At 41.9% G+C, this 20444-nt stretch overlaps 1 protein-coding gene across 2 annotated transcripts in view; it reads left to right on the forward strand.

Moving 5' to 3' along the window:
• The first annotated feature begins 1601 nt into the window (after positions 1 to 1601).
• The window catches only part of BTK (Bruton tyrosine kinase), a 32987-nt gene continuing 14144 nt past the window's right edge, over positions 1602 to 20444 (forward strand). The window contains exons 1-5 of one of the 2 annotated variants that reach the window (XM_047715284.1): positions 1602 to 1734; positions 10691 to 10858; positions 11406 to 11504; positions 15513 to 15581; positions 17115 to 17196. In XM_047715284.1, coding sequence (XP_047571240.1) covers positions 10718 to 10858; positions 11406 to 11504; positions 15513 to 15581; positions 17115 to 17196 — 391 coding nt within the window. In that variant the 5' untranslated portion in view covers positions 1602 to 1734; positions 10691 to 10717. Of the gene's footprint in view, positions 1735 to 8645; positions 8811 to 10690; positions 10859 to 11405; positions 11505 to 15512; positions 15582 to 17114; positions 17197 to 20444 lie in introns of those variants that run through there. The other variant, XM_047715283.1, reaches the window with a different exon arrangement.

Genomic DNA, 20444 nt, shown 5'->3' on the forward strand with positions numbered 1-20444 from the left:
CCCAACAGCGTTGTAACATTCACAAATTAGCTAGGCTACTTTCTGTATCTTCCTCAAAGCTCATTAGGAAAAATGTTAAACAGGATACTACCAAAACCAGAACCTTATATTACCTTGGGACTCTTTTGAGGTGACACTAGGCCATTTATTTGCAATATTTGGGTGCAGCCCTTCAATCATCTAGACAAGTGTGTTAGGGAAGGGCTCATGGGCAGTCAGTTAAAAAAATTGCCTAGGTCTATCTTACCCTATCCCCTGTCCCACTCTCCCTTGTCCAGATCCTCCACTGTATGCCTATCAATTTCCAATCTCCACCCCAAGATGGATCTTGTGAAGAGATGGGCCAGGTGACAACAGGGAGCATCTGACTGAAGAAAAGGGGAGGGAAGGAAATTGTCTGTGATGGCGACTCTCAGACAGGAGACTAGAGCAGCTGTTCAGAGGTGGCTAGTAAGACGATGTATGTTGTCAATGATATAGTGAGAACGTGCAAGAGTTATTATCCATCTATCTTGTGCAGATGTGAGGATTACCCACTCTACCATTCCTACAAAACGCTTTAAAAAAAAAAACAAAACCTTGTTGTCTTAAAAACTCTGACAGACAGACTTCTAGTGAGATCTGTGATCTGCTCCTATGTTAAGATCCAGCACCTGGGGGCGAGAACATGGCCATGCCCCCTGTGTCAAGGTAGGCTTGCAGACCAGTCAGCCGGGGCCACGCTGCCATCCTGATCAGCAGCCACGACCAGCTGCATTTCCTAGGAGAAGGCTCCGAGAGATGACTGTGGCTAGACATAGGCTAGGAAGTAGCTGAGGACACATTTGGGCTTTGAGGGACGTGTTTACTTGGGTTTATGGGTTTACAGAATTAAAGAGAAAGGTGTACATGAAGAGTTAATCCCTGAGGCCGAATTTGAAAGGGAGAAAATCAACATCCACAGAAAATGGGGAAGGGCACAAGTCTTTGTGTGGGCTTACATTCAGACATTTTTATCTGTAGGGGAAAAAATGCTTTCTTAGAAAATGACTCAGCAGGGGGAAGTCTTGTCTCTCTCTCTCTCTCTCTCTCTCTCTCTCTCTCGGGTTCTGCACTTTGGGGTCCCTTTTGTGAGCACTCTCCATCTTTCCTTATCAAGATTTCCTTAACAGTGTGACCCCCCCAATGTCCTCTGCCTTCAAGGACAGGAGGCTCTAAAGACACTCTCCCTCATTAGACCCTTTGTTTTGTCTTTGCAGGTCTGCATTTCTTGTCCTTCCTCTAAGTCTCTGCTCTCTGCTAATTATCCCAACAGATCTTTAGGGTACAAGGTCCCTTTACTTTGGGGAGGTCGGCATGGTGACCTGTTTGCCAACCCAGCCCCATCTAGAGTCTCAGTGGCCCCAGTAATGTTGAGCAGAGTACTTTCAAGAGCACATTCAAGACAGGAGTGTCAGAGGTCCCAAGCAAATGAAGGGCGGGGACAGTTGGGGGTTGGGTGGGGGGATAAGGACAGCAGCAGGGAACCAGATACCATGCTGCTGAGAAGAAGAAAAAAAAAGACTGGTTTAAGTCAGGAAACAAAAAAAGGGAACTGAGTGGCTGTGAAAGGGTGGGGTTTGCTCAGACTGTCCTTCCTCTCTGGACTGTAAGAATATGTCTCCAGGGCCAGTGTCTTCTGAGATCGAATCACACCTTCAAAGTCCTGGCATCTCAATGCATCTGGGAAGCTACCTGCATTAAGTCAGGACTGAGGTGGGTCTGGGGTATGGCAGGGGCTGGGCAGCCGCCACAAATCCTTTTCATGGGGACCCCCCCCCGCAAGGCAGGAGAGAAAGCATGGCTTGTGCCATATAGTCTTGCCCGAAAAGGAGGCTGACAGAGGGTAGCAATGTCATCAGTGCAAGGCCCTGGCAGTCCTTCCCGATGATCAGAAGGGACTGAAGGGTTCCTTCTGAGTCAGGTTGTGGGGGGAAGAAGAGGAAGAGCAAAGAGGGACATGAGGGGACCACTGGAACAGGTAGCAACTGTTGGAAGTGGGCACCCTTGCAAACCTTGGCAGAAGAGGAATCTTGGTGATGGCAGGAGGATACAAATATGCCATTTGGTCAAATACTGCCTGAAGATGCAAAAGGTAGATTTGTGTCAAGAGGCCCTTAGGAGAAGAAAATCTAAGAGGCACATTGAGAGAACAGTAAAAGCTCACGTGCCTTTGTAAACTGGGGAAAAGCCCAGGCTAACCCTGGGGGGAAGTTGCCTGCCATGGGCTGCTTCGGGCCGATGTTGCCAGGAGCAGAGCTGGCTTATTGGAAGGAATGTGTGTGCCAGCCTCGTGGTTATGTGGGTCACAGACTGGGCCAGAAGAAAACAGCCTCAGCCTCAGCCCAGACAGTGGGGCTGACCCCTGAGGTCATGGGGCCAGTTTTTCCTATTAGCACTGCCTGCCATGTGCACGGCTTTCTTTTGTCTTCATCTTTCTCCTCTTTCTTTCTCTTCTCTCCTCCTCTCCGTTCCCCCCTCTCTGTCCCCTTCCTCCTTTTCCTCCCCCTCCTCTCTCTACCTGTATTCCCTCTTCTTATACACCCCCCTTTTATCTCATTACCGCATTCCCGGGAATAGGTTCAGAGCTTAATGAACAGTTGTTGAATTGCATTGGATTATTCCTGCCCTTTCCTTTCCCTTTCTAGTACCTTCCCCATAGGATTGTCGTGAATAGTAACTCTGTTAATATATATAAAACGGTTAAAGCCTGGCAATTGTAAGTGCTAATATCTCCATGTTTGCTCTGATTTTTATACTGCCTGAGCAGCTCTGCCTAGGGCAGATGGTGTGGCATTTAGAATAAAAGTGGTTGGTGGCCCTGATCAAGACATCCTTGGATGAGCTATTAGACCTCCAAATGGAATCCTGGTCCAATTTCCTTTTTTTTTTTATTTTTATTTTTTAAAAGATTTTATTTATTTACTTGTCAGAGAGATAGAGAGAGTACAGGCAGGCAGAGAGGGGGTTGGGGGGAAGCAGGCTCCCCGCGGAGCAAGGAACCGATGTGGGACTTGATCCCAGGACACTGGGATCATCACCTGAGCCAAAGGCAGCCACCCAACCGACTGAGCCACCCAGGCATCCCCAATTTCCTTTTTTAAAAAGATTATTTATTTATTTATTTATTTGCCACAGAGAGAGAGAGAGCACAAGTAGGGGGAGTTGGAGAGGGAGAAGCAGGCTCACAGCTGAGCCCGGAGCCTGATGTGGGGCTCAATGCAGGGCTCAATCCCAGGACCCTGGCACCATGACCTGAGCCAAAGGCAGACACTTAACTGACTGAGCCACCCAGACGCCCCAGTCCTGGCCCAGTTTCCTGATCACCCAGTTCTCCAAGCTCCAAATCTCTATGGCACGTTGTGGGTTTCCAGATGCAGGACAGCAGCAAAGCCCAGAGGTAGGGGTCTATAAAGCTGAGGGACTGTCCTCCATACTGTTAGCTGTGTTCCAGCTCTGCTCCTTCCCTCCTTTTGCATGCCAAGCCCCTGAAACCAGGGTGCTATAGCTTCTTGGGAGCCTCAGTTATTTGATAAAACAATGCCATCCTCCTACTAAGCCACAAAATGCAAATACTCATGGAACCTAAAGCATTCAACCAAAACACTATCCCTTAAGGCTAACCCTGTTTGCTCTATTCTGACCCCCTTTATAGCCAAACTGTTTAAACTGTTTGTGTTTAAAGCCCAAATTCTGTTGCTTATGGCCAATGATGTGTTTGTCGGGAGCCTTTTGTGAACTCTTTATGGTGAGAAACAGTGCAATTTTCCATCCACTTCAAGGGTCTCGGTGCAATTTTAAATTATCATCACCATGATATACTATTTCCATTTGAACAAATCTCCTATAGAGACTTTCCTTTCAGTGGACTCAACCCATACCAGGAAGTGACTTAGGTGTAAGGGGAAGACATGCCTTTTGAAAACCAGTTCCGATGTTCTCCAAAGAGTCGCCAGATCCCTGCTGCTCTTTGCCCAAAGATGCTATGCTGAGATCAATTGCTAACTCCTGGGAATAAGGAAGAGCTAGAATTTTCAGTGAGGCAGTATTCAACAAGAAGCTAGAAACAAGACATTGACCTAATTCACTCCAAAGCTGCTTGGTTATGCAAATGAAGCCATCAGGGGAGGGGGAGAGAGAACTCCTCTGAGGACCCTGAAACAAATAGGCCACGTGTGACTTTCAGTTTCTACAGAGGTTCATGTGCACTGACACAGGGTGTTTGAAACACAAAATCCTTAATCCCAGGCTTTCCTTCTTACTCTCTGAGAAGCATCACCAGATGCCCTGAGAGTTAATGTTGCTTATCTGAATGTCAAGCTCATCTCACAGCCTTGCTTCTCTAAAAACAATAAACTATAGTCAATTAGCTCATCCCTAGAAGACAAAATTCTAGAGAGTCAAGAGAAGTTAAATTTTAGACAAGTTGTAGGTTGGAATACACTGGAGTTCCAGATCAGTGGCTCAATGAAAAAGCAGACTAGTCGGCAATAAAAACAGAATAAAAAAACTGACTAGAAATGGAGCTGAAAATAAATAAAGGAATGGGAAAAGCAGACTCTCAAAAACTGCTGTCTGGAGTGGAAATTGGTAAAATGCCTCTGGAAACTACTTTGTCAATATATTTCAAAATGCAAAATGCATGCACTTTCTGACTTGGTAAATGATACTTATATGGAGATCCTAATACCATGGAAAAATAATCAGGAATACTGTTAAACAAGACTTTCAGATATTTTGGGGAAAAGGTGTGTTGGGAGAATGGATGGATAGATAATGTTAAGAAATGCAAGGAAACTGCAAATACTATATGTAACACGATCTCCAACCTAAGAGAAATGCACAGGAAAAAATGGAAGGTAATATGCCCCAAGATTAATGCCTTTGCATAATGAGCTTGTAATTGAGGTTTTCTTTTTAATATTCTTGTACTTGAAACATTTTTATAATGAAATGTGTTAATTTAATATTGAAAGAGAAAACACAGCATATGTTTAAGCCAGGGAAAACAAAAACTGAACCGAAAAAGAAGGCCAAAGGGCCTCTCAAGTCCAGAGCTAAAAACGGATGCCACAGGAGTCACCCTCAGAGCAGAGGGACAGTGCTGAAAGTATTACCACCAGTCTGATGCTGAGTGCAGACTTCAGATTAGCCATCTGGCTCTCACGTTCAACGTTAACATGACGAGAGGCTGAAAAAGAACCAGAGACCCAAGACCTCTTGGAGAGGACTGCAGGAAATGCGAAGTTCCCTGGTCAACACACAGCCAGAAAACTGATTTTGGCTGGAGGGCCTCACCACAAATTTGGTCCAGTTGCACTGACCATGAAGTTTATCAAATAATTAGATTTCACTGATGCCTGACTAGAGCTTCTTGGGAATTTAGCAAGAGTAATTTGGTTTCTTTGTTGCTATGGTTATATTCTAAAGAAGACATCTCTTCTGGTTCCCAGGCCAAGGAATTCTCAGTGAAAATCTCAATCGGAACCTGAGAGATGCTTCTTGGGACTGAGAAGAGATTTGGGGGGAAGCTAAATTTAGCCCATCATACTCTATTCTAATTTCAGACAGTTGCTAATCCTACCAGATTCCATAGTAAAACTTCAGGAAGACAGGACTGAAACGGGAACAAGGGATAACACAAAGCACATAGGCCAACAGATAAGCCAGACCTGGGTTTGCCACTTTGTATGAGTAACTGAGAATTCATTCTGAGAGTGGAAAACCATGATCACTTGCACAAAGATGTGCACGGCAGCATCGCTTATAATTGAAAACAAGCAATCTGAATATCCATCAATAGGAGAATGGACAAACCAAGTGTGATGAATTCATCATACAGAATACTTTAAACATATAGAAATAGATTAGAGGTACCAACATAAATAAATCATAAACTATTATACTGGGAGGGGCACCTGGGTGGCTTAGTAGGGTAAGCATCCCACTTGTGATTTCAGCTCAGGTCACGGTCTCATGGGTGGTGAGATCAAGCCCCATGTGGGGCTCCGAACTCAGCTGGTAGTCTGTTTGGGATTCTCTCTCTCCCTCTGCCCCTTGCCCCACTCACACCGAAGTGTGTTCTCTCTCTCTCTCAAATAAATAAGTAAATCTTTTTTAAAAAATTATACTGAGAAAAAAAGCAAGCTGCTGAAGAATATGTGGCTCAGTGGGTTAAAGCCTCTGCCTTCAGCTCAGGTCATGATCCCAGGGTCCTGGGTTCGAGCCCCGCATTGAGCTCTCTGCTCAGCAGGGATCCTGCTTCCTCCTCTCTGTCTGCCTGCCTCTCTGCCTACTTGTGATCTCTGTCTGTCAAATAAATAAATAAAATCTTAAAAAAATATATAAAACATGCAAACCAAACTAAATATCTTTTATGGATATTTACATATGCAGTAATAATGTAAAAACATGCCTAGGAATGATAAACACCAAATTCAAGATATTGTTAACCTCTGAGGAAGGACGGGGATTGATTGCAGAGGAGTATCCAAAGAGGTTTTGACTCTATGGGTAGTATTTTATTTCTGAAAACACCAGAAGCAATTATGGCACAATGTTAAGATTGTATTAGAGCTTGGTGAGTACCTGAGTGTAGTGTTCTTCTCTATACCATCTATTTGCAACATTTTATAGTGTAAAAGAAAATCCATTTGATCAAAATTTTGTATTCACAGGATGCAATAACAACCCTAGGGACAAAAAGTGGATGGGTGTTTCACCTAATCTTATGCTTTTATCCCATCAACAATGAAAAGAAATCCTGAAAAGAAAACAGCAAGTAACACCAGTTAGGATCTCCTTGTGGAAGATTTAAAAGAAAACGTAAGAAAATCTGGCATGACTAAAAAGAGTCCACATGTGGGAGAAAGTACAGTTGACAGTTAACAGGGCTAAATCATCCTTTTTACTTGGAGGATTGTTGCAGAGGAAAATGCTCCAGGATCCTGCAATCTCTCTCATCCCCTGAACTTACCACCATTTCCTCTTTTGCCAAATGTTCCTAGAAGATGCAGAGGGTCTCTCCCAACTGCTCTTTGATGATAACCATGGGGGATGACAGGGTGCTGAAGTGGATAGCATCAAAACTCATTGAAGGCAAAAAAAAAATAATAATCATATTCATATATATTTATATATCCAGGAGGCAATGAGGTAGGTATCACAGAAACAGCAAGGGTTGTGGAGTCACAAATGGATGAGGTTGAGCAAGTCACACAACTTCCATGAGTCTCATTTTCCTCAGCTCTGTGTTGAGAGAAATAAATTAAATAATGAGTACAGACTGCACTGAGAGAAACAGGAGTTTCCTCCCATTCCCTGGGGAGAAAACCAAATAGACAGGCTCTGGGCAATTGAGTAATGCTTTAAAGGAGAAATAAAGAGAGAATGATATTTCTTGGATATTCTGGCTAAGTAGCTATCTGAACTATGACTGACTGGTTATTTCTAACTAGCATCTCCAGGACTCTTCCCAATCATAGGCAGGCTGTGCAGTCTTCTGAATTTTGCTCTGGTGTTGTCGCTGATAGTGTTTCTCTTAGCTTGAGCAATGATAGAGCAATGATAGTGGTTTAGTTTACTGATCCTGCAGGTGCTTTTTGTATCAATTCCTTGGCATAGTGAAGTTTGTAAGATGGTTGAGCTCTTTCTCAACCTTTCTTGAGCTCAACCTGTAAGATGGTTGAGCTCTTTCTCAAAAGCATTCTCTTTATGAATTCTGCTGCTCCACAGGGAGCTGGGAGGCTGCAAATGTGGCTACATGAAAATCCTTGCATTTGTAGTATAATAAAGAGAACATTATAATGCTGGAATTCTGTATTTTATTTTTTTTATTTTATTTATTTATTTGACAGACAGAGATCACAAGTAGGCAGACAGACAGGCAGAGAGAGAGGAAGGGAAGCAGGCTCCTGGCCAACCAGAGAGCCCGATGCGGGGCTCGATCCCAGGACTCTGGGATCATGACCTGAGCCGAAGGCAGAGGCTTTAACCCACTGAGCCACCCAGGCACCCCAGGAATTCTGTATTTTAAATGAAGAGCTCTGTGTTTTTCTATTATTTTTCTTCCTCTTTCTTTATATGAACAACAGTGTGTGTGTGTGTGTGTGTGTGTGTGTGTGTATAATATTCATGTCACTTCTGGTTTCCACCCCCACCCCCACTGTCTGAGTGAAGTGGAGGGTCAACCCTCACGTTGTGTCTTTTGTGGTCAAATTGATTGTCAGCTGCTGATATGGTTAGAAAAAAATTTAGAACCTTCCACAAATAAGTTGCAGCTGCCCTCCAATGCAGAGGGTCCATCACACACCAACCTTCAGGAAGACATAAAGACAGATGCACCTCCTTTCACATTATATTGGTGGATGGATCGGTGATGGCTAAGGAGGAACTACCACATTTTCAGGCTGTGTGTCTGGACTGGATCACAAGGAATTAAGGGGAAAGCAGTCAAAGAAGGGGCAACCAGACCTTGGAAATCCTGGCAATCCTTTAACTCAATATTCTAGCGGTAGAGGCCATTTCACCCCTTGCTCAGAGGGGTGATGGCTAGTGAGAGGCTCGCTTACTTCCTCATACTTAGACCAGCACTGAACCCTAACCCAATAGACACTTGAAAGAGAGGAAGGCGTCCTCTTGTACAAACTGGATTTGTTCTAAAAGAGAAAAAGAGCAGAGGCAGCTTCCAGAAGGACCTATCTTATAGGAAGTAAGAGCAGAGGCCAAGACTAAAGCGGATGCTGGGACAGAGCAGGGAATGTGTCCATCAAGAGCTTGCAACAAAACTGAAGGTAAAATGATGGGTATGCTTTATTCAGCTAACAGAAGGAAAACTGGATGTAGTTTGTTGGGAGGCTTCTGATCCAATTTACTGCTCATGCTACTCACTTTCATTAAGACTTTATTTTTTCCTCTGAAATCGGAGTCTTTTTGATTGTGAAGAGGTACTTAATTGGAATTCACTGTGGAAAAAAAATGGTATTGTTACAAGGATCTCGATGAGTTGACAGTTCTTGAGAATACAGTATCATTACTTGGTTACCACTACTTCTGAATAATTGAATAATTTCAGGGTTGACAGAAATCTCTGTGGGTGTTGAGCATTAGAAAGTCCTCTGGTTGTAAAGTCTTATCAGTTCGTCACTCCTGCGAGAGACCATTTAAACCAGGGAGTCAGGGAACTGTGTGGCAAGGTGTGGGAAGAGGTACGCTCCTTGGCCTAATTTTTCTCAAAAGATCATTTATAAATCATTGAATGAATCCAGCACCAGAAGAGAGTCGCATCGACATGGTGAATAAGTGGCAAAGTGATCATTCTGAACATCCCTGGTGTTCCTTTAACCTATTTTTAATGTCTCCCCGGTATGGTAATAGAATTTTCTACACCACAGGAAAGAGCAAAATAACGGTGCGGATAGCCTCAGACTTTGATAAAAACCACTCCCTTGCTTCCCTGGTGTGAGCAATAATCTGTGCTTGGCAGGTAAAAAAATGATGCTGACTTTATTTATCCAGCATTCACAGTGCCACCAGAAGCATAAGGAGTTTAGATTTACAAAATGCCATCTATTCCCCCCTTAAGAAAAACCCACATGTAACAAAATTTGAGGTGAGCTGGTGATTTTTTCAATACTTATTTAGTGCCCCATTTTGTGATAGTATTTATGTTTTCACTTTATCTTTCTAAGGAAGGTTTGGAATTTGTACTATGCAATTGTGCATAAACTTTAAGTGAATAACTAATAAGAAGCATGTTTTGCATGAATCAAAAGAGCCAATGGTGATTTTTCATAACTTTTTTTGCACTTCTGTACTTCAGTTACCTAAACTGAGTCTTTCTAGAGTATTGTGAGTTTAGAGAAGGTAAACAAGTTACTTTTCATAAATAATCAGAGATGGCATTCATAAGAGCAAGACAGTTGCATCACTTCTGTATGACAATGTCTACAAGAACCAATCTAAGAAAAAAAGGAGAGGAAAAACCAAAACCAAAACCAAAACCAAAAACAACCAATAACTGCCTCCTCCAAAATTGTTTTTCAGTTTTAGAACAAAGCTTGTATCCTTTGTAGCTCAGCCAGTGGTTGATGGGCAAAATCGGTTGGGCGGCAGTTAGTATATGTCCATAACTGCAGGTGCAGCCTCCGTATTCTTACTAGACCCCTGGGTTACAGACCCAGTGGGACACTGTTTGAAAAATTGCATTCACTGTCTAGGAAACTGGGAACTGAAAGTCCAATATCTGCCTCAGTGGAATTCTGGCACCTGCATTGTCCCTTCTGGGGATATCAGAGTCAACAGTTGCACTGAGACTTTTGCTGTTCACAGATTCTGCACGTACAATAAAGGGTGGTTAGTATAAAATGGCCTCCAGACATTACCAAGCACACAGGTACATGGCCTTTGACTCCAGAGCATTCCATGACCTTATACAAAAAACCAGTGTACATGAACTCACGCTGAACCCGTCCTCCCTATTCAATGCGCATCCATTACACCTGAATACCGGCCGAGATGGAGGCTGTGGAAGAAGGATGTGAAGGTAGGAGGAAGGCTCTTCGTTAGCCTTGCATGATTCTGTTCCATTTGAAACTAAGTGGCCAGGCTGAGGGGAAACTAGGAGGGATGAGGATTTATGTGCTGGGTCCTCAAGAACTTTCTTTATCAACAGCACACAAGTGAGCTCCAGAAAGAAGCTATGGCTGCCGTGATACTGGAGAGCATCTTTCTGAAGCGATCCCAACAGAAAAAGAAGACCTCGCCTTTAAACTTTAAGAAGCGCCTCTTTCTCTTGACTGTGCACAAACTTTCCTACTATGAGTATGACTTTGAACGTGGGGTAAGTTTCTCTGCTGTGAAACCTGAGTATCTAGGATTTGGCCTTAGATCTTCCTTGAGGAGGTAGATAACTTTTTGGTTGGCAGAGGGAGGTGGGTAGGGACCTAGGTCTATTTCAAACTCAAGAAAATGTTTCCTAGCCTAGAACTAACTGCAGCCACACTGGAGCAAAAATTCAAAGGTGCTAAGAAGCCATGGGCGAGGAGGGGGGAATCTTACCATTGGAATCTTGCAGTTGGTGATCATTCATTAAATATTGTTGAGAAGGAAATCCAAGTCTCAAAAATTATTCTTTATTTTTTATGGTAAAGGCACATACAGTCATCCACTCTTCTATAGTATTTGTCCTCTATCTGGTAGTAAAATAAGTTTAGATTAATAGATCTGGAAGTTTCCTTGCTTTTTTTTCCCCCCAGAATGACAGGTCCTGATGGATAGAGTGTGGGTGTCACTTCACTATGTTGAATGATTAGATAACAAAATCTAATTATCTGGTTGCTTAGTCACTCCTAATCTTTCTCCATTTTCTTCCTCATTCTCTTTCTCAGAGAAGAGGCAGTAAGAAGGGCTCGATAGACGTTGAGAAGATCACCTGTGTTGAAACAGTGGTTCCTGAAAAAAATCCTCCCCCTGAAAGACAGATTCCAGTAAGTAGAGCCCGTTGTCAGAGCAGGAACGGGTGGTTAAGAAACTTAGAACACTTCAACTCTCTGTAAATAAACCCGTGATGCTGTGCAATGTGTTAAAGCTCCCTCACAAAATTCTTCACTCTGTTCTTGGTTATACTGAGTTTCAGCATTTTTCCCCCAGATGCAGAACAACTCACTTAATGTTGAAAAGTTCTAATACCAATTTTACGATGACATATCAAATTTTCTCCTTTTTTGGGAAGGATTTTATTTTTAAAAAGGAAAAACTCCAGACATTAGCAGAAGGAAAGGAAAAATACGGGGGTGAGGATTGGAGGGCATGACAAACCATGAGAGACTATGGACTCTGGGAAACAAACTGAGGGTTTTAGAGCGGAGGGGGAAAGGGGTGGGTGAGCCTGGTGGTGGGTATTAAGGAGGGCACGTATGGCACGTAGAGCACTGGGTGTTGTACATAAACAATGAATCTTGGAACATTACACCAAAAACTAATGTTGTATGGTGACTAACATAACACAATAAAATTTTTTTAAAAAATAAAAAATAAGGGGCGCCTGGGTGGCTCAGTGGGTTAAAGCCTCTGCCTTCGGCTCAGGTCATGGTGTCAGGGTCCTGGGATCGAGCCCCGTGTGGGGCTCTCTGCTCAGCCGGGGGCCTGCTTCCTCTCTCTCTGCCTGCCTCTCTGCCTCCTTGTGATTTCTATCTGTCAAATAAATAAATAAATCTTTAATAAATAAATAAATAAATAAATAGTATCTCCACAACCAACGTGGGGCTCCACCTTACAACCCTGAGATCAAGAGTCACATGCTCCACTGCCTGAGCCAGCCAGGAGTCCCAATATGTGAAATTTTCTTTTTTTTTTTTTAAAGATTTTATTTATTTATTTGTCAGAGAGAGAGAGGGAGAGAGAGCAAGCACAGGCAGACAGAATGGCAGGCAGAGGCAGAGGGAGAAGCAGGCTCCCCAGTGAGTAAGGAGCCCGATGCGGGACTCGATCCCAGGACGCTGGGATCATGACCTGAGCCGAAGGCAGCCGCTCAACCAACTGAGCCACCCAGGCGTCCCGAAATTTTCTTTTTTTTAAAAGAGTTTGTTCATTTATTTGGCAGACAGAGATCACAAGCAGGCAGAGAGGCAGGCAGAGAGAGAGGGAGGAAGGAAGCAGGCTCCCTGCCGGGCAGAGAGCCCCATGCAGGACTCGATCCCAAGACCCTGAGATCATGACCGGAGCCGAAGGCAGAGGCTTAACCCACTGAGCCACCCAGGTGCCCCTGAGTCATGAGATTCTTTAACAACTCACTCTTGATTCTCCTCTCATTTCCCAGAGCCTCTCCAAGGCAAAATGCATATGGATTTCTGAGTTGAGTTTTTAAAAAAATATCATTTATTATTTTTTCCTAATTACAAGAGTAGTGTGTACCTATTATAGAAACTCTAGAAAATACAAAAAAGCACAATAAAGAAGATAAAATCATGCATGATCCCATTATTCAGCTAGAAATGACTAATATATGTTGGTATACAGACTTACAGTTGTTTTTCTCCACTTGAAACATATATTCACACTAATATGCATATTGTGTATTTATTTTTGTAAAGTTTATTTACTTAAGGGACACCTGGGTGACTCAGTTGGTTAAGCATCCAACTCTTTGTTTTGGCTCCTGTTGTGATCTCAAGGGTCCTGGGATCCAGCCCTGTGATGGGTTCCAGGCCCAGCCGGGAGTCTGCTGCTTGAAGATTCTCTCCCTCTGCCCCTCCCCCGACGCTCACTCTCTCTTCCTCTCTCTCTCTCTCTCTCTAAAAAAAATAAATAAATCTTTTAAAAATGTTATTTAACTATCTCTACACCCAATGTAGGGCTCAAACTCAGGACCCTGAGATCAAGAGTCACATGCTCTTCCTACTGAGTGTGCCAGGTGCCCCTATGTACTTACATATTTAAAACTTAGAATCATACTACACATCTTGATTTGTAATGTACTTTTTCAATTTAACAATATATGGAAATTTTTCCCATGACAATAGATACTCTTTAATAATGTGATTTTAATGGCTGTGTGGTATTCTCTATTATGAATATATTGCAATTTGTTTAACCAATCTCTTACTATTACACATTTAAGTTGTTCCAACTTGATATTATAACCACACTGAGAACATCCTTGCATACATCTTTACAAACTTCTGCTATTCTTTACCTTATAATAACTTCCTAGAAGTAAAATATTGTTCTTCTCTTTATTAAATCTGCACAATTTGGTTATGTTTATCTTTTTATTTGATTTTATTTTCTAAATTTTGTACACTCCTACAAGCTATACATGAGAGTATCTCTATTTCTCTACATTCTTTCCAATACCAGATATTTTATATGTTTGTTAATTTGACAGCCAAGAAAAGTGATATTTCATTGCTGACTTATTTTTCAATATTTGGTTACTAATAAGGTTGAACGTTTGTATGTCTTACAGTTCATTTACGTTTTTCCATTTGTGAATTGCCTGTTCATTTTTTGCCATTTTTCCATTGAAATGTTGACCTTATTGCTAGTACTTTTTAAGAGATCTTGGCATAGGGGCGCCTGGGTGCCTCAGTGGGTTAAAGCCTCTGCCTTTGGCTCAGGTCATGATCCCAGGGTCCTGGGATCGAGCCCCGCATCAAGCCCCACATCGGGCTCTCTGCTCAGCAGGGAGCCTGCTTCCTCCTCTCTCTCTGCCTGCCTCTCTGCCTACTTGTGAGCTCTGTCAAATAAATAAAATCTTAAAAAAAGATATCTTGATATATTAAAAGTATCAATCCTTAATTATAATACATGTTGAAAATATTTTCCCCAGTTTTTCATTTATCTTTGAACTTTGTTTATGGTGTTTTTTACTTGTTCATTTTTACCATTCTGGGTTTTAAAATTTATGTCATCAAATTAGTTCATCTTTCCTTAATGAGTCTAACCTTTAGCATTATAGCGGGAAGTCTTGTCTCCCATAAAATTATATATAGTCATTTATTTCTTTTCTCTGTCCACTTATTGTTCCATTTTTATATTAAGCTTTGAATCCATCCATTAAGCTTTTGAATTTACTTTCATGTATGGTGTGAAATAGCCCCTCCAACACACACACACACACCAAAATTAGTGGTACCCTCCCTTTCCTCGATAGTTTGAGATGCCTGAGGTTTTTTTGAACATGTATGTGCTGGATCTTATGGACATGTGTCCCTACTGGGTTAAAGAAAGCAATCTCTAATAATTAGCATTGTCTAGGCAGGAAATTCTTCTGGAGCAAATACAGAGGACTCCCAATACCTAAGGAAATCCAAAAAAACCAATTCATCAACCAATAACTATGCTTTCTTTTTTAAGTTTTTATTTTAATTCTAGTTTGTTAACATGCAGTGCTATATTGGTTTCAGGTGTACAATATAGTAATTCAACAGTTCCATACATCTTCCTGTGATCATCACAAGTGCACTCCTTAATCCCCATCACCTATTTAACCCACTCACCCACCTCCCCTCTGGTAAACATCAGATTGTTCTCTATACTCAAAAATCTGTTTCTTGCTTTGACTCTCTCATTTTTTCCTTTGCTTGTTTGTTTTGTTTCTTAAATTCCACATACGAGTGAAATCATATGGTATTTGTGTTTTTCTGACTTATTTCACTTAGCATTATGCTCTCTAGCTCCATCCATGTTGTTGCAAATGGCAAGATTTCATTCTTTTTAATGGCTGAATAACATTCCATTGTATAAATATATCACATTTTCTTTATACATTCATTAATTGATGGACATCTGGGCTGCTTCCATATCTCGGCTCTTGTAAGTAATGCTCCTGTAAACGTTGGGGTGCACATATCCCTTTGAATTAGTGTTTTTGTATTCTTCGGGTAAATACCTATAGTGAAATTGCTGGGCCGTAAGGTAGCTCTATTTGTAACTTTTTGAGGAATCTCCACACTGTTTTCTACAGTGGCATATGCTTTCATCTTTCATTGCAGAGAAGGGGTGAAGAGTCCAGTGAAATGGAGCAGATTTCAATCATTGAAAGGTTCCCTTACCCCTTCCAGGTAAGGTGTTTTCTCTCACCAGCTCTCAAAGGTACCTGTAATGTAATAATTAGGGTTGGGGTGCAGGGCACAGTGAAGAATACTAGGTCCCAGTGAACAGAATTTGAGGTGGACAAGGAAGCTGAAGGGAGAAATGAGACTGACATGGGCTAAGACTGTTTTCTTTTCTATTTTCCCAATTTAACATGGTACCTTTTAGTCCGTACACCTCAAAGAGAATCCATAATGGCAGTAATTCTATTATAGTGTGTCTTGTCTATGGTAACTGCATTGAGAAAGATGCTTTGTTTGTTGGGTGAGCATTTCACTTCCTTCTGGTTCTGCCTATCTGTCTAGTGGTGGTCATGTGGGTTGAAAAGACAGAAAAGGGGAGGGAAGGAGTAGTTATTAGGAAGTTTGGTATGGGGAAGGCTCATTACATTACACATAAACCTAAATTCTATTCTAGTCTGAAGTAACTGAAGAGCCACATAGACATCTGTTTCAGAGATGCACTGTAACCCATGAAGGAGAACAAAGCTTCAGATTCAATCTACAATTTGGTTTACTTGTGTCCTAAAAACTCTGTAGGTCACATGTTGTGAACATAGCAGCCTCTGCAAACAGTGAAAGCCAGAAAAGGAAGTGGAAAGTCTCAGGGGAGGGGGCTTTCTGTCATGGATTTATGAGCACAGCTAGATTAAGAAGCAAAGAGAAAAATGTGCAAGGATCTTGTTCATGTCCCTGACTGTATCAAAGTCTACAAAACCTGTGAAGGAGGAGTGTTTTAGACATAGTTTTTACTACCGTCTTTCAACAAGATGTTGTTCGGTTGGGCTAGTGGGTAATGCCAAATACCAGATAATTCAAATTAATTTACATTGATTTCAGAATCCACTATGTAATGTCTGTTGAGTCTGTGAGGATTGGAACCACATGTTTCATGAACCTCCAGAACACCTAACACAATGCCTTGTACATGTGAAGTGTTCAAAAAATTACTGCCTGTTTGATCTGAAGACACTGCTTAATATATATTTTTCTCTTTTTGAAGTAAATATATACTTTACTCTTTTGTGGTTTCAAACTTGGTTTGTTTTGGCAAGGGGAGGCCACTAGGCAGTAGGAGAAAAATTAGCCATAAGTTAAAATTTTGCTTCATACTATCCAAGTGAATAACCCTCATCTACCAAACAAGACTTAAGTTATACAAATCATTACTACCATTTCTCTTCTATACAAACTCAAGGTTTAATAAAATCATAAGATATTCTTTGTTGAATAAACACAAATCCTGTCTCCACCAAGGCTGGGGGAAATATTATGAACTAAGTTTACACACAAATTGAAACATAAGTCAAGAGGATCTGAGACTATTTAAAAAGTTAAGAATTTCTAAATCCTACAACCCTGGATACTGACAGAAGACCCTACCTTTCTTTGTTTTCCACTATGGATATACAAAATTGTAGCTTAAGATTAGTTCCTTCAAAGACTTTCTTCTTTTTTCTGAATCCTAACTGCTGAAGTCTGTGTGTCCATTGCTTCATTCAGGTTGTGTATGATGAAGGGCCTCTTTATGTCTTCTCCCCAACTGAAGAACTGCGGAAGCGTTGGATTCACCAGCTCAAAAATGGTGAGAATTATTTGGAAAAGAAACTAGTTTCCAAAGAAAGAAGGGAAGAAAGTGGGGAGGGAGAAAGAGAGAGAGAGAAGAGAGGAAGGAGAAAGAGAGACGGATAGAGGGAGAAGGAGAGGGAAAAGAAGAATGGATGGAAAAAGGGAGGTGAGAGAAAGAAGAAAGAGATGAGGCGGAAGGGAAGGAAGGAAAGAGAGGAGGGAGGGGGAAGGAGGACGACAGAGAGGAAGGATGGTAGACTGCATTTTCTCCATTATTAGTGATACAATTGAGTTTCATATTCCATTTTATGAATAAAATATAATGTGCTAGACTCAGAGTTTCAACCCAGTTCTACCACTATCTCTCTAGTGCAATTCTACAATTGTAGGCCCTCTATTTCTCTATCTATAAAACAGTCCCACTCTTTACACCAATTTTGAGGGTGGTGTGGTGTGTCATTCAATGGTCATTGCAATATTTCAAGTCCTAAATATAAAATACCTAGTTCCAATGATTAGGTGATCATGAGAATGCTTGAAGTTAGAGTGGGGAATCTCTTTCCAAGCCCTCTACCACCACAAATAAACTGGGTGACCTCTGGAAAGTAGGCCAACAAGCTTCTTCTGAGGCATCATTTCTTCTTCTGAAAGAGAAATCATAGCAATGCCTGCCATACCTACCTCCAAGGTTGTCCGAATGATCCAATAAGGTAATGTGTGTGAAAGCCGTAGAAAACTGTAAAACACTGTACAGGAAAGCACTGTACATCTCTTCACTGTGGCTAAATATTTTCTAAGGAACACGTCCATGTTCCTTGTTTTGTGAGGACTTAAACTTGAACACAGTTTCAGCACTTGACATAGCCCATACAGTGTGCTGAGATAAACTTGACTCTAAAGGCTTGCAGCACAGGATGCATGCAGACATATTTGTGTGTATATATATAGCCACATGTCAAGTGACTGAGAGATTAACTGGTTGAGTTGACATCAGGAAAGGCTGCCTAGAGAAACAGGAAGGATGGCAGACTGATAACAGCATGGTTGGGTTATTGCACGACAGCCCTTTGTCTTAACATTTAGATTCTGATATTCAGTGGCTCATTGTACCACCCTTATTCACTCCCTTGAATGCAAGTCTGATTGGCCAAAATAAACATCACCAAATCTTTCAAGCTGAAAGAGGAGAGGAGAAAGGAAGAAAGGGGTCATTTATTGAATCCTTGCTACATGCCAGACACTGAGCTAGATATCTTACATTTATTATCTCATTGAATTCCCACAGCTACCTTGGGTTCAAGACAATAGTAACAGTAATTACTAATTACTCACTTAATGAGCACTTAGTATGTTCCAGGCTCAGTGCCGACTGTTTCAAGTATACTAGCTTTTAATCCTCACGATAAGCTTATGAAGTATGTATCATTCCCCTATTTACAGATGAGGGAACTGAGGTTCAAAGAGGTTCAGTAACCTGCTCATGGTCACACTCAGGGACATGCAGAGAGGTGAAGCCTGGGTCTTAACCACATCCCTATGTCTGTAGGACTCCAGAACCTAAGCTTATTGCCTAGTGTCATGCTGCTTGGGTGTTCTCAAGTCCAGAAAGTACACCTGTAGTTGGCTGCAAGATATTCTAGAGGAAGGCCATGTTGAGATTGCAAATTGGTGCTATCTTGTACCACGAAGTCCAGTTCTTGGCATGTTTTGAAGTAAGTGGCCTGCTTTAGCCCTAGGGGTACAAAACGAGTACACAGAGGGCCTGTATATTTGCACTTCCTTGGTTTTCTCCACAGTGCGTCATACAGTGCCTTGCATACAGAAAGGGAGCATATCTGTTGTGTCAACAGATATTTCTGTAAGGGTAAACAACCACCATGGGTGGTTGGGCTCCATGTTGATGGACAGCTAGGATTTAGTTTGGAGATAGGCGATGATGGGACATACTGAGGGAGAACCAGAAAAGAAAAAAAAAGTAACATGTGCAAGTTAGTAACTCCTTTACACTTAAACGACGAATTTCAAAACCAGTCATAGATTAGCCTAACAAATACTTCTAGAGTGCCCTCTACATTCAAGGTATGAGCAATGACAGAGGATAAGAATATTCAGCTTGTAAACTTGGTTTACTGACTCAAATGGCAAACCTATCATTCTGGTTATACACTACTATTAAAGTTCACTGGGCAGGTAAAATTACAACAGTAAAAATAAAGCCAAAACAAACAGAAATCACCACCCTTTCAACTGGGTTATGAGTGTGGATGGTTAGTGTGGGTTAAGGTGCAATGTTGCCTTCTCTCTCTTGCATTTGACTGAAGGCATTTCATTTCCAGTTGTTCTAGACCTGGGTGTGTGTCTTGTTGAACCTGCCTGGACCAACAACATGACCCAAAAAGGAAGGACCTTGCAACAAATACCACAGTTGCTAGGAGATTTAGGTGCAAGTCCTAACAACATCAGAATGGCCCCAGGTGCTGGCAATGCCAGTCATGAACTAATCTAGCCAGCATAAAATCCTACTCTGGGGTTAAGTTATCCTACTGTAGGATGAAATGCACCAACTGCAAATCACTAACATGAGAAGGGGACTTCATCAGGGTACTGGCTACCTCTGCAGGGGTATTAGCTATGAAAGTACGTGAGGGAACCTTCTCCGGTCCTGGATCTGAGCCTCAGGATGCCTGGTGGTTCGGTCGGTTAAGTGGCTATGTTGGGCTCAGGTCATGATCCCAGGAGTTTGGGATCAGGTCCCGCCTCGGGCTCTCTGCTCAGCGGGAAGCCTGCTTCTCCCTCTCCCTCTGCCTTCTGCTCCCTCTGTTTGTGCTCTTTCTCTCTCTGTCAAATAAATAAAATCTTAAAAAAAATTTTTTTAATAAAAATTAAAAAATAAAAGTAGGGCTTCAGGTGCCCCATATCCAGCTGCCATCTTTTTTCAGTGGCACCTTCCATGCAGAAGTTGCATCCCTGAGGACGTAGCCATGCACTCTCTTCTTCCATTTCCTTGAACACAGCAGTGCACACTTTAATGGTGTAGCACCACAGATAGGTGTCTGCATTCGCTCTAGAATCTTTCTTTGGTCTAGCTCAATAGATCCTCTCCAAATTGCAACATCAAAAATAAGCAAAAGGCCTGAGCTCACCAATAATGAAAGAAAGAGGGGCATGGCAAAACTCCAACAACCAGTATAGGGAGGACTACTTCGTGCATGCCTGAAACAGAGTTTTAGATGTTATCCTGATAAATATGAATATGAGAGAGCA

Source organism: Lutra lutra, chromosome X, assembly GCF_902655055.1.
Source record: "Lutra lutra chromosome X, mLutLut1.2, whole genome shotgun sequence".
Lineage (NCBI taxonomy): Eukaryota > Metazoa > Chordata > Mammalia > Carnivora > Mustelidae > Lutra > Lutra lutra.